We start from the raw sequence: 14689 nt of genomic DNA on the forward strand, positions 1-14689 counted from the left end.
AGCATAATGGCGGACGGCACCTTAAAGAAGAATAGACTCTCTTTGTTAGAATGCTTACGTTTTATAACAATAAACAGGCATATTTGTTCATTAAATAGAGATGCATTTTATTTCTAGCGCTAACTGATGTTTTTGCCCTGTTAGCTCGTTTTTGTAGGTACCCAATAAAAATCATAATTATAGGAAGAATTAACACACCCAGTCAACAGTGGATATTTAGTAATGTACAACTGTCGCAAAGAAATAGCTATGTCTGATGTACTTGAAGACCCATGTTACAGTAATATCTCATTGCCTCATTGGGTGATACCTGCTGCCATGGACACAGTGGGAACGCATGGGCTATTGCAGTAATATCGTTCGGGTGGGTAAGAAAAGCGCGGGGCTAAGTGCCTTTATTTCCAGTCTTGTTAAGTGCAATGCAGACCCGAAGTAATTAAAATATCGTACTACAAATACAAACACATAGAATTTGTACAAAGGGAAATACATTTCCTTAGTAACCAGGCCCGGTTTCTAGGACAAAGAACGCGGCGGGAAAGAAGGGGGAGTCACGAGTGGCCAAATCTCGCGTGAGTTTGCTCCCATTAAGCCCTCGGCTGCCAATCAGCTTGGGCGCGTTTTGTGGCGCTCAGGGAAGGTTCGAGCCGCCAAGTTAGAAAGTGGGTCCTTAATCGGCCGGGTTAAACGCTTATGCGGGAGAGGATTCCGAGCGCTTTGTTGGCTGGTACGGAGAGGGGACCGTGACCTGATATTAACGATTGGGCTGTAACAATAGAGATCTGATAATCACCCCCCCCCCTTCCTTACAATTAGGTTTAGCCAGTAGTGTAATATATAGGCGTGATGATACTTGTTTCACGCCACAGTTCGTGAACTCATGCAATACTAACTTAAATATGTGTGTGACAAGATTTGGTTCTTCCAACAGGGCTCGTACAAGCAAATCGAGTCAAATTACTGTGCTTTTTGTCTAGAGAGCAAGGCCTTATGTTGCTTTCTGCGCCTCGGCAAAATGGGACATGGAGGAAAATATTTTTTAATCTAATGTGGTGAAAGTGCACATTGGGTAGGGTGGATTCTCTTTGGGTCTGCTTATAATCTAATCTGTGGTTTCTCACTAAAAGGAAAAATATATAAATTATGTGTAGTCAAGGGGGCACATTTACAAAAGCACGAACGCTCCGAGCGTATTTTTGCCGATGTTTGCACGAAAAAATCGGAAGGGTTTTACCGCTGTTTACAATTGTTCGGTACGAAAATGTTGTGACTTTTGGATCGCCAATACGATATTATCGTGACTAATATAATTTTTTCGTAAGCATTTTCGTGATATTTGCGATCTTCAGAAATTTTCGTTTCCAATCCGATTTTTTTCCCATTCGTGATTTGGATTTGTGGATTAGTAAATGTGCCCCCAGGGCTATCCAACTGAAGGCCCGTGCCCCCAGATAAAATTTTATGGCCCCCAGTCTAATCAAAGGCTCCATAGACTTCACTCAATGACATTAATTTAGTCAGCCATTGAATATGCTGCAAGTAAATAATTGGCCTAGTACTTGTAATAAATTGAACAGCACTGATCTGGTATATTAAATACAGATTGTTCTGATCATACTTAGATTGTAAGCACTATGGGGAGGGACCTCCTTCCTACTGTGTCTAATATCACATGGCACTTACTCCCTGTGTATTTATACTTATTTATTGTATTTATTATAACACTTGTCCTCCCTGTGTGTAAATTTGTATATTGTAAGATTGTACAGTGCTGCGTACCCCTTTATAAATAAAGTTATACATACATACTACACATCGGATACCCAGTATTTAGAGCGTTATGGTGTGCTAAAACTTTGATCAGCCTCTGCCAACTAGAGCAGCCGATTAAATGCTCATGCATCACTGGAACTTAATTTTTACTGGACTCTCATCCCTGATTCATGCCTATAATAAGATATATATATATATATATATATATATAATTTGCATTTCAGCCTCTTCTTTGATGTTAGTCAAACTTTATCTTTGGTAATGTGCTGCTTATAGGTTAGTGATTTCTGAGTGGGCTAAAATAAAAATAAGTAAAGTTTAGGGCAATGACCCACTGGGTGTTTTGTGGCCTGCACAAAACACATGAACATATCTTCTGAATTGTAGAGCACAAAAATTACTTGCTGTGCTTAATTACACATCAATTCCTGGGCAACACAGTACAAATGTTGTTTTGTGCATTTTGTTGTTGTTGTCTTCAAATGGGCAAAAGAAAAAAAATGCCCCATCTGGCATTCACTTAGCTATACTCTATTCTGTATCTGCTAAAAATATATTTTGGGTCACTTACATGGCTACCCAATCATCTATGTAAAATTCAAAGGGATCTCCAGTCAAAAATAGTTTTCTGCAAATAAAATTGCAACTAAAAGCAGTATTTATCTGTTTCTGTGTCCTGGTTCTGAGCACAAACATAAAACAATGTAGCAGAAGTCCATTATCTCCAGTGTATATTAATCGGTTGACCTCTGCTGCACTGTTTGAGGAGTCAGAACCTGGAGTGCAGAGAACATAACCAAACAAATGCTGGTGTCAATTGCCACTGTTAATTGTATATTTCAAATTTTGTGCAAAATGTGAAAAAAAACCTTTTGCATCCTTGTAAAAGGCAGAAAGCTGTAAAATTCACTGATGAGGTTTCACAAATGGAAGCATTGTGTTTCGACTGTGGCTTTCTTGCTTGCACAAAATGTAATTGAGGCAAAACATAGATCCCTGAGTTGTCTCACGTTGTTGCTTCAAACCTTCCATCTTTATTATCCACCCACACTTTCATTTTCATTGCATATTCACATTTTCTTGGAATCAGGAGCCACATATCAGGCAAAACTGAACTATTTGCATGAATATAAAAGGCACATAAGCTAGTACAAATTGTCATTTAGAATATACCTTTTCATGGATTTCCAGAATGAGACAATGAAGTGTAACTTTTTAAGAAATGTATTTTTATTTTTTAATATATTTTTTTACTTTAAAAATATTTTTAAGTATGTTTGCCTACTGCCATTTAATGAGGTTGATTCACTCATGTTTTTGGCACTAATGTTTTTTTCAGAGGACCAGAATAAAATGCTGGATGCAAATCAGGGATGCATATTCATGAAAAGGTGGACAAAAGTTTCAACTACTGGGAATTGTAGGGGGGCCCTTCCCCTGATTAACAAAATTAGTCACCTTGAACCTGGGGTTAAAGGTGCCTTTTGTTTAAAAGGCAAACTACCCTGAAGTACTTTCATGCAGAGTGCCACTATGCCAACTTTATTCAAGTGTGTGTTCTCCGTAGAACAATGTCCAAGAATGACTATACTGTGAATTTGCACTGCCCAGGGCAGCAATAGAGATACCTGGAAAGATGGTATCATGACACTCTGCAGAAAGTACGCTTGGTTGGTTTGGATTTTTCAGAGGCATGCCTAAGAATTAGCATCTTCCAGAGGCTTTAATTTTCACCCCCTTTAATAATATAGTAGTACTGTGTATAATAGTAAACTGCTATTTTGAGACCACTCTGCATGTCAGATGCACAGCTATCCACAATAAACTGGTAGCTAAAATGCAAACCAACTGGTATGGATGGACGGCCACAGTTCAAGAAATGTATATGGTTTGTATCTTAAAAGGGTTGTGCACCTTTAAATTAACATTTAGTATGATGTAGAAACTGCTATTCTGAGACAATTTGCAATTGGTCTTCATTTTTATTTATGGGTTTTGAGTTATTTAGCTTATTGTTCAGCAGCTGTCCAGTTAGGATTTTCAGCTGTGAACTGGTTCCTAGGGTCCAATTTAACCTAGCAACCAGGCAGTGGTTTGAGAGACAGGAAAATAGATAGAGGTGGGCCTAAATAGAAAGAAAAGTAATTAAAGGTAACTAACAATAAAATGTTAGCCTCACAGAGCAATGTTGTTTTGGCTGCCGGGGTCAGCAACCCCCATTGAAAGCTGTATAGAGTCAGAAGAGGAAGGCAAATTATTCAAAAACTATAACAAAAAAAAAATGAAGACCAATTGAAAACTTGCTAAGAATAGACCATTCTATAAAATATTAAAAGTTTACCTGAACAACCCCTTTAAACAACTTTATCCGAAAATAACTGTGGATAAGTGGGCCTATGAAAAATAATTTAGGCAAAATTTTGGTGTAAAATGTGTTAAAAGCACCTGTTAAAAATATGTAGAATGCAAATTCGCCATTTTATTGTTTTTGTTAACTGGAATCTTTAGAATAGACAATTCACGTGTAGGAGTCCAGTGACCTGGAGGGGATGCTGAAGTATGTGCAGTTATGGAGCTCAACGGATTTGTTGACTGTATACTAAAATTCTTTCACTGTTCATTTCTTCCTTTATTTTTAGGAATACCGTGTCGGGTAATTTTAATTTAAAATGTAATTTTAAATTAGCATCTCTTCCTCATTTGTCGTACATAACTTTAGCAGAAACAACACCAACTCAACCTATATGTAAATTCCACTTACGTCTTTTATTGGACCTTTATTGGGTTTTGTTAACATTTTTGTTTGATTTTGCTAACTTTGTGCTGAACATGTAAAATAGCAACACTCATCTTCAGTTGAAAAAATAACCAGGGATTACTTAAATGGAGACTTTAATTAAGAATGCCTCAGAGCATGTATTTGTGGTAAACGGCACAGAACTCCCCAATTCAAACGCTAAATATTTAAATGCGGATTTTGAAATAACAATAAACTTCCTGTGTGTTCAGATGTGCTGCAGAGCCCAAGGTGGGGGCATTTAAACAATACACTGTTAAATGTTTTAACTTGTTTTTCATCACAAGTATGGGCTCTTTTGTCCATTTACCTGTTTCAGAATAATCTGAAATATAACCTTTCATAGCCTTCTGTGTAAGATTTTTATTTTTACATTGTTTTATTGTTCTTGATGTTATGCTAAATCCACATTAATAGTGATGGTTGAAGGAAACTAGATTCCTTAACTGTGCCACTATTTTTGTAAGCAAATATATATTTTTTTTATTAAATAGAGGAAAGACTGCTTTTGTCTTAGTTTACAGCACCTATACTTAAGGTGGGAATCTTATTGAAATACTGTGCATAGAAAGTAATAGACGGCAGCATGGTTCCTTTGTTAAAAATCAGTCTTTATTTGCTCTGCTTTAAAAAGTGAACATGTCAGGGCCTTGTGTGTTTCGGGGACTTCCGTTTATTTACCCTGTGACTACGGATGGAAATATCCAAAAGGTGTAAGGCCCAAGCCACGTTCACTTTTTTTAAAGTAGAGCAAATAAAGAATTGTGCTGCTGTCCATTACTTTATATGGCACTGTATGGGGGTTAGTTTGTGCAGCCTTTTTCCAAAAAGACGCTGGGAGCAGACAATATGATATTGATGTATCATGGGGCCCTAATAGAGGCCCCTCTCCAGAACTACACATTCATACCTGGTAATAAAAGGCAGTGCATTGGGGGTCTTCAACTGCCATGTCTGGCTGCTTGGCTTTCTATCTCTATTTCTCTGGCAGAGATGGCTGACCAGTATCATAGACAGTAGAAGATGACTTGGTTCTGACTTCAGCTATGAATGCTACTGGGCAACTATTGCTACGGACAAGCATTTATGCTGCCAGACACTGCGGCCATTAACACTCGTGTATTTCTTTTCCTTTTACTTGAGTGGAGGTACAGGGCCATATTTTGGAGTGGCTAAAGTCAAGACATTTGAGACTAGTAGCTTGAATTTCCATGTGATGTGGGGATTTTAAGAATGCAAAATTACAGATTCAGACAGAAGGGTCATTGCAGAAGTCCTAGGTAGGCTGAAAGTGTTAGGTTGTATGTGTTTATCTGCATTCTCTTGCAGTGCTTGCACTCATGGCTATAAGTAGTACAGTTTATATAAAGAACAATAGGAAGTGGCTGTAGTGGTAGCTATGCTTTTTCCCTTAAGATTGACGTACCAGCCTATTCTTTTTATTTTTTTGAATATTTCAGACATGAAAAGATGGCTACATCTGGCATTGCTAATCGTGTGAAAACCTGGCTTGCATCTACGTGGCATGTTAAAGTACCCAATCCGTGGTTAGAGGCTTGCATTAATTGGATTCAAGAAGAAAACAATGGTTCATCTTTACTACAAGCTGAAATTAATAAACAAGTTTTTGAACAATGGCTTCTAACGGATTTAAGGGATTTAGAGTTTTCAGTTTTGCCAGCTAACTTATCTGATTCCCTAAAATTTGAATTAAATGGCTTTTATGCGATACAGATTGATTCCTTAGTAGATGTAAGTCAGCCTGCCTATTCCCAGCATCAAAAATTAAAAGGAAAAGACAGCACAAATGAACAAGTTACATGCACAACACAAATAAGCCAAAAGCCATGGGAGGCAAAACCAACACGAATGCTCATGTTACAACTGACTGATGGAACACAGCATATCCAGGGTATGGAATACCGGCCAATCCAAGTTTTAAATGCTAATCTCTCTCCAGGTACCAAGATGCTGTTACAGGGCTCTATTGTCTGTCGGCTGGGGGTACTCCTTCTTAAACCTGAAAATGTTAAAGTTCTTGGTGGAGAAGTAGAAGCCCTTGTAGAAGAGTATACACAAGCTAAAGTTCTTTCAAGGTTAATTGGTGTTGAGGACAACACTTCAGTTCAACATTCAAATGTTCAAGAACAGACTGCAGGTGTAGCTGTTGGGGAACTAGGGCAAGCTCTTGGCCCATCAGATGAGGATTTGTTAGCAAGCCTTGAGGAGAATGAAGAGTTTTCAGTTAATAATGGTGTACCTTCTGAAAGTGGCTATTATAGCAGAAGTGAGAATTCAAGTATATCATCATTTACCCAACTGCAAACACAGAATTCCAGAGTTAGACAAGCAAGTTTTCCTACGTCAGATCAAACTGTTGTCAGTGTAGATGTTGAAAATAATCATACAATTGAAGATCAGTATGATATAGACGATGATTTGTTTTTAGAGGAAGAAATTCAGCGGGAATTAGAAGAAATGTCCATGAGTCAGGCTGTGATGCCACGTGGAAGTACAGCTTTGCCTACCACTTCAGGCATTAGATCACATGCTTCAGCTACCAGTTGTACCTCTGATCAAAACATTCCTCCTTTTACATATTTGTCTACTATATTGGCCAGCAAAAGCAAAGATATAACTTGCATAAAACTAAAATCATTTATTGTAACCCTCAGTGGAAATCTCTCTCACAGTGGTGGATTATGGAATATAAAGGCCAAAATATCTGATGGAACAGGTTATCTTAATGTGGAATTTAGTGACAATGTTCTTACAAAATTAATAGGATTTTCAGTGCCTGAAATGAAAAGGTTGAAAAAGGACCCTAGTCAGCAAAATACACTTATGGAAGGACTTCAGAGATGCCAAATGATGCTGACAGATTTTTGTGGCATTATGACTATTTCTTATAACCCTGCCAAGGAGGAAGCTGTTGTACTGTCTCTGCAGGATGTCACTGAGGAAATTATGCAGTCTTTACAAAGGCTGTTGCATTCATAGCTGTAGAATGCATTTGTTTTATATGTATGTTCAACCAGTCAGTGTCTGAAATAAGTGTGTTTATGCATCTCATTTCTCTTTTTAACTTCTCCCTTTAGTAATGATGCTGGTGAAAAATAGCTGTTGACTGGTTGGTAACATTTTGATTATTGTTGAGCGATATCTTATATATGTAAAGTTTTGTTCTGCCTTAAATAAATATAAATTAAATTGTAGCTAAGCTGACTGAATATTTATTTTTAATTCCCCGTGGTATCACTCTAAACAATGCCTATTCATAGGGGTGTGGGTGTAACCATGCATGCTAAAAGGTCTTGTTTGCCCCAGCCAGTCACTATACATTTAAGTGCTAAATGTCTCAAATGAGTAGACGCTATTGTTCGATTAAGGAGAGGGAAGAAAAAGATACAAGATATATATACATTTTTATTAACCTTATTAAAATATATAATACAGTCACATGGGTATGTAAGCAAACCATTTCAGTAATGGAAAATAAAATTGAAAAATGTATTTGTTTTTTATATGTCTCCGCTGTCTTGATATGTATTCTTGAATGTTGCAAATGTACTTGTAAGACCGTTTGACCTTTGCTCTTGCCCATGAACAATTGGGCTACTTTTACTTGTTAATGAAGGCAGCGGTTACTTCGTTGATCACAAACTTTCATCTCACTGTATAAATTTTTTTTTTTTGCTTATTTCATTTCATTTTGAGAACCATTTTATCATACTAATAATCTGTTTTGAGTATCAGTATTGTAATGTAGAACAAGTAGCGTTAACCTAATGAAGCGACAGCAAGTTGCTTTGAGTGTATAAGTGTGCACATTATCCTGGATAGAGTATTTCAACTAATAAATAGACAAATGCAAAATGAGTGGTAAAGGAGGGGTCTATTTATCAAACTTAGAATTTGTGAGGCTTTAGAGTTTTCTTTCTACTTTGTGAGTTTACAAAAACATTTTATACCCTTGAGCCACATTTAAATGGAAAAAGTGTTGGGGAGCAACACAAGCATGAAAAAGGTTCCTGGGGTGCCAATAATAGTTATAATTGGTTACTTAGTAGCCCCTATGTGGACTGGTAGACTACAGAAGGCTCTGTTTAGCATTATACTTGGATTTTATTTAACCAAAACTTTCCTCCTTACCAGAAATTCAAAAATGAGTACCTGCTTTGAGGCCACCTTAAGTCTACTAATAAAAAAATATTTAAATAGTAATTAAACACAATAGGACTGTTTTGGCTCAAATAAGGATTCATTATATCTTAGTTAGGATCAAATACAAGGTGCTGTTTAATTATTACAGATAAAAAGGAAACCATTTTGAAAAATTTTAAATATTGGATTACAATGGAGTCTATGGGAGATGGCCATTCTGTAATTCGGAACTTTCTGGATAATGGGTTTCGGGATAAGGGAAACATATACAGTATTTTGGATTCTACAAATCTGTGTAGACAATAAACTACTACAGTGATCTATTTCACACCTTAGTTCTAATTCGTGCCTGGTCTGGACTCCTTTGCATAACACACCTCCCCATATGTCTGTCTCTGCTTGCAGTCCAAACAGGACCACTCCTGCCATGAGGATCCTCAGGCGGCAGCAGCCCCAGGGTCGCCATGAAGTCCAAATTATACTTATGTGTTTTTCCTTTTGTTTCTCAGTTTTCTTTTATTCAAAATGCTGTACATATGTTACATAGTTACATAGGGTTGAAAAAAGACCAGTGTCCATCAAGTTCAACCCATCCAAGCAAACCCAGCACACCTAACCCAGCACACCTACCAATCTATACACTCACATACATAAACTATAAATACAACCACTAGTACTAACTGTAGATATTAGTATCACAATAGCCTTGGATATTCTGATTGATCAAGAACTCATCCAGGCCCCTCTTAAAGGCATTAACAGAATCTGCCATTACCACATCACTAGGAAGGGCATTCCATAACCTCACTGCCCTCACCGTGAAAAACCACCTACGCTGCTTCAAATGGAAGCTCCTTTCCTCTAATCTAAAGGGGTGACCTCTGGTGCGTTGATTGTTCTTATGGGAAAAAAGAACATCCCCCATCTGCCTATAATCCCCTCTAATGTACTTGTACAGAGTAATCATGTCCCCTCGCAAGCGCCTCTTTTCCAGAGAAAACAACCCCAACCTCGACAGTCTCACCTCATAGTTTAAATCTTCCATCCCCTTAACCAGTTTAGTTGCACGTCTCTGCACTTTCTCCAGCTCATTAATATCCTTCTTAAGGACTGGAGCCCAAAACTGCACTGCATACTCAAGGTGAGGCCTTACCAGGGACCTATAAAGGGGCAAAATTATGTTCTCATCCCTTGAGTCAATGCCCTTTTTTATACAAGACAGCACTTTATTTGCTTTAGTAGCCACAGAATGACACTGCCTGGCATTAGACAACTTGTTATCAACAAAAACCCCTAGATCCTTCTCCATTAAGGATACCCCCAACACACTACCATGTTAGTAATATTTGAATAATGGTGTTAACTGCAGTGAAGACTTTTTTGAACAAACATTGTGTTGGGAAAAAATGCAAGTTAGAAAAAAATATAAGATAAATATCAGCAAGGGATAGTAAATAAAAGGATGAAATGGGATAGGAAGTAAAAAGGATAAATGTCTGGTAAGAGTGGCAGCTTTGTTTATCCAAGTTTAAAACAAAGCATTAATCTGTCTAGCTAGCCATATTCTGTTTCTGATTAAAGGGGCATCTTAATCTTTTATTATTACAAAAGTCTTGGCAACTTTTTATAGGTTATTTTTTTTTCCATCACTGACCACCTGTTGCCTGCATGTCATTACTATGTTTCTATTCAGGCCCTCTCCTGTTCAGTTCTGTCCAGTCTGTCATTTAAACTGTTGCTTCATTATTATTAATGAAGAAACAAAATAAAATATAAAATTCTAAACTGGATAACTGCTTAAAGAAAAGTTATGGTCTAATAAATGGTCTTAAGTTTGCTACTTGTCTTGTAACTCATAGCAACCAACTAGATGAAAAGCTTATAATTTTCACTTAACTACAGTTTAGTCAAAATGTTAAATAAACCCAATAGGATTGTTTGTTGTTATATCTTACCTGGAATCAAGTACAAGGTACAGGTATGGGACCCATTATCCAGAATGCTCGGGACCTGGGGCTTTCCGGATAAGGGATCTTTCCGTAATTTGGATCTCCATAACTTAAGTCTGCTAAAAATCATTTAAATATTGAATAAACCCAATAGGCTTGTCTTGCCCCTAATAAGGATTAGTTATATCTTAGTTGGGATCAAGTACAAGGTTCTGTTTTTATTACTACAGAGAAAAAGGAAATCATTTTATAAAATAAAAATTATTTGCTTATAATGGAGTCTATGGGAGATGGCCTTTCCGTAATTCGGAACTTTCTGGGTAACAGGTTTCTGGATAAGGGATCCTATACCTGTACTGTTTTAATACAGAGAAAAAGGAAATCATTAAAAAATAGAATTACCTAAACCTTATTGGGTTTTTAGATGTATTAAAATGCTCTTAAAGCTTGTTTCTTCTACTTCAAAAAGGAATTTTGTGGGTAATGACTGATAGAAATCAGTGAGACTGGGCGAGACTGCCACAGTTTAAGAGTAGCTGTTAATCATCTCCAGAACATAATTACTTGCTGGTAGCTGCATGTCATTATGAGGTTATGTAGTAAATGCGCAGCAGGTTCTCTGTTTCTGCTAATGCAGAAGTGACAAAACATAATGTGTCTGAATTATACCTACACAGCTGGAGATCATATTCTGAAAAAGGGTGCATCATATAATGCATTGTTTGAATATTAACACGGACAAACTATTTGTTGGCTGAACTCCCTTTTTTTCTTGAATGTACAGATATATTGAAAATGGTTTTCCTGCTTTTATATATAAATGTTACAGGTAAAACATGCTAGAACATGTGGTACAATCATTATGTGAAGCAAGGCAATCCAGATTGGCCAATCGGAGATCTAAAGGTGGCCATACACGAGGCGATTTCGCTCGTTGTGCGATGAACGATTATATCGACAAACGATCGTATGGCGATCGAGTTCCCATACGATATGCCATCCACGGGCAACGATAATTCGGGAAAGATTTCGTCGCATCATTATCGTAAAATACGTACGATCGTACATCTACGTACGGTCGAATGTCTTTGACTTCCGCTGCTGGCAATCGTGACATGCGCAGAGAACAATCGTTGAAAGACAAATGTCTGACACTCACACCAACTGGCAGATTTTATCGTTAAACGACCAAAATTTTTAAACCTGGCCGATCGATTTTGGGGACGATAATGTCGGCTCGTTTAGTGGGCCGACGATCGTTCGTACACCACCAACTATACGATAACTTAACGATTCCATCGGATCGTTCGGGAATCGGTCGTTTGTAAGTAAAAAATCGGTCCGTGTATGGCCACCTTAAGAGTCAGATGAAAAATTTTGTTCTGTGGCAAACATGTAGAAACCATCAAAACCCATAAAAGTTGCTGTTGAAATGTGGAAGAGAGGAATACCACCACTTGGCAGAATTACATGCTCACAACACTTTATTCCTTTGTCTCCATATTTTTTTAGCACTTTTAATTCTTGTTTCCTCCTCCCTGCTCCCTTTTCCCCCCTCTCCCTTAGAATATTTTATTTCTTATTATGCTCCTCAGAATATGTACTAAGCTTCCACCCGAAAATAGAAACCCAAGACATGGTGCTGTTGTAGATATTGCAATAGGTTTTGGAGATTCTGTATGCACGTCGATATAATATGGGATAAAGCATAATTGGGGATAGAACTGGGGGCAGGCAGGTGCCTTGGGAGCAACCAAGAGGGTGGTGCGATTCCAGGGAGAAAAGGAATTGCATGATTTACTGTTGCTCCTTGTGAGGACTGGCGGTAAGCGGCGGCAGACAATGTGGAGGCGGTGGGGTTGCGGGAGATGGCCTTGGTTGCCCATATCTCTTGACCCACCTTTAAGTGTAATGCATGTTTTTTTTAAAAAACTGACCAAAATGTATGTAGCAGGTTCTTGGTTTGGAGCAGGAACGGATGTGTATGATGTATAATCCTGCTGTCAATATGCCAGCACTGCATTAAAAAAATGAACATTAATAAAGCAGAGAGTAGCTGTTGTGTATTCTTTGATAAAAACAGAGTTATAAGAGGGGTAGAGAGAGTTTCCTTTTTGTTTCCAGAAGGCTAAGCTGAGTTGAGCAATGGATGCTAAATGTGTTTCTATTGTAAGTGGACATGACAGTTTCAAGTGACAGGATAACTGTGATTAAATTGATTTTGTTATGCAATGCTAAGTATTCAGTTAATGTAGCTAATTAACGGAATTTTTTCAATAAAGAAGAATTATGGATCCAGGAAGAGTCCAGAGAAAAGCAATTGCATGCATTATACTTATGGAGGATTTCATTTATTCAAAGACATGAGGGTTTATTTACAATGGACAGAGGCAAAAAAGTGCTATAGCCAATAAACAAAGCCCTTGTGCTCCCAACCACAGTGAGAACTGATATGAAAATCTGGTGCAAATCACAGCTTTACAGGTGCAAGGGAGCGCTTTACTGAAACACCTGCCTAATTAGCACTTTGCACCCTTGTTAATGAGCCGTAGGATGTCCAAGATATGTTTGTAGCAAGTTGGGGAATCTAATCAGTTTCAGGCACTAAAAGCCCCCTTAACTATCACTGCCTTGACCCACCTCACCTCTCCCTTATTGCATAGTTTATAGGTTTAACAACTATCCATATCTCTAACCCCTAGCTAAAACGGCAGAGTAGCGCAGCAGTGTACCTGGCCTAAATCTTCTTTTCTGATACGAACCCTGCTTGCGCATGTGCAGTTGGTGGTAGCAGGAAATTAGCTTAAACAGGGTCCGTGGCGGCGGTGAGACCCAAAGTGCCTTTAGTTGCTAAGGGCTTAGCGATATGGATGGTTGTTAACCATAGAAACTATATGATGAGGGGGGGTCAAGGCAGTGATAGTTAAGGGGGCTTTTAGAGCCCAGGGGTATAGTTCTCCTTTAAGGTTGAATCCCTTTTTAGCAAATCAGCAAAAGTAAAGGTAGACTAGTATTGATTTATACGATCATCAACTAAAAGCAAAAAATGGGATTTTATGTGCAAATTGTTGTACTTTATAAACGTGAGGTTTTTTTTATAACCTCAATAACTACATTACTGTGCTTCCTTTTTAAAGGTAAATTTCAGTGCAAATCTTTTTAAATTATTGGATCAGCAGCACAAAGCCTCCCTATCCCTTTGGGAACATTGACTGGGTATTCATAATAAGGGAAATATTCTTTCCTTCTGGTCATTTACTTAGATACAGGTTTATGAGACCTTTCGTCAAAGAATTCTGCTTTGCAACGCATTATCAAGAATTAATGGGCTTGGTTATGCTGCTGATTATGTTTTTTTAATGTTCTTAGGCAATTTTAAAGTGGACCTTTATTAAAGATACAAAATTGTCTAAAAGAGCACTGCCCTCATAAAACTAGGGTCACAGGTGGAATGTAGCAGGGCTAATATGAAGAGTAATGGAAAAAATCCACTATTTGTGTTCTCTTCTTAAATGTCATGGTTTGGTAAATGGATTTCTCTACTTTCCTAGGAGTGTGCTTCTACATTAGTCTAGCAGCAATTAGTGAGAAGAGGAGGTTGCTCTGCAAATTGGCTCAGCGAACTGTATAGTTCATCTCTTTTTATTTTATAAAACAGAACAAAATTGTTCCTAATCAATCCACTTCAACTTTTAGTCTCAAAAATTATTTACTATCCCTTTCAGTACAGAGCACTTCTAAAATGTTTTCTTTTAGTGAGCCAATGAGAGCTCGGCATTTTTTAACGATGAGAAGATCCTGTGAACAAAAACCTTACTGCGACAGCTGTAATGAGATGGCATTATTATTGAAGGGCTCTTAGCAAATTGATTAATGCTTTTAGAATAATTAGTCCATATTTCATATGCCATGCTACTACCTCACTTTAATCACTCATATTACTTCAGATTACTGTAATTCCATGCAATTTTCTATCACCGAAGGCTAAGAGTTAATTTTTCGGGTT

The 14689-nt window shown here is 37.7% G+C and overlaps 1 protein-coding gene across 2 annotated transcripts; it reads left to right on the top strand.

Moving 5' to 3' along the window:
• Positions 1-471: 471 nt before the first annotated feature.
• rmi1 (RecQ mediated genome instability 1) lies at positions 472-8484 on the top strand. 2 transcript variants are annotated; one of them, XM_012962163.3, is made up of 2 exons: positions 472-572; positions 6031-8484. In XM_012962163.3, the coding sequence occupies exon 2, from the start codon at positions 6041-6043 to the stop codon at positions 7568-7570; it is 1530 nt and encodes a 509-aa protein (XP_012817617.1). In that variant the 5' UTR covers positions 472-572; positions 6031-6040; the 3' UTR covers positions 7571-8484.
• The last annotated feature ends 6205 nt before the right edge of the window (positions 8485-14689 follow it).

This window comes from Xenopus tropicalis, chromosome 1, assembly GCF_000004195.4.
Source record: "Xenopus tropicalis strain Nigerian chromosome 1, UCB_Xtro_10.0, whole genome shotgun sequence".
In the NCBI taxonomy this organism is placed as follows: Eukaryota; Metazoa; Chordata; class Amphibia; order Anura; family Pipidae; genus Xenopus; species Xenopus tropicalis.

Excerpts from the sequence above, each read along its gene's own strand:
- rmi1 (XM_012962163.3), top strand. The coding sequence starts at position 6,041 with ATGGCTACATCTGGCATTGCTAATCGTGTGAAAACCTGGCTTGCATCT.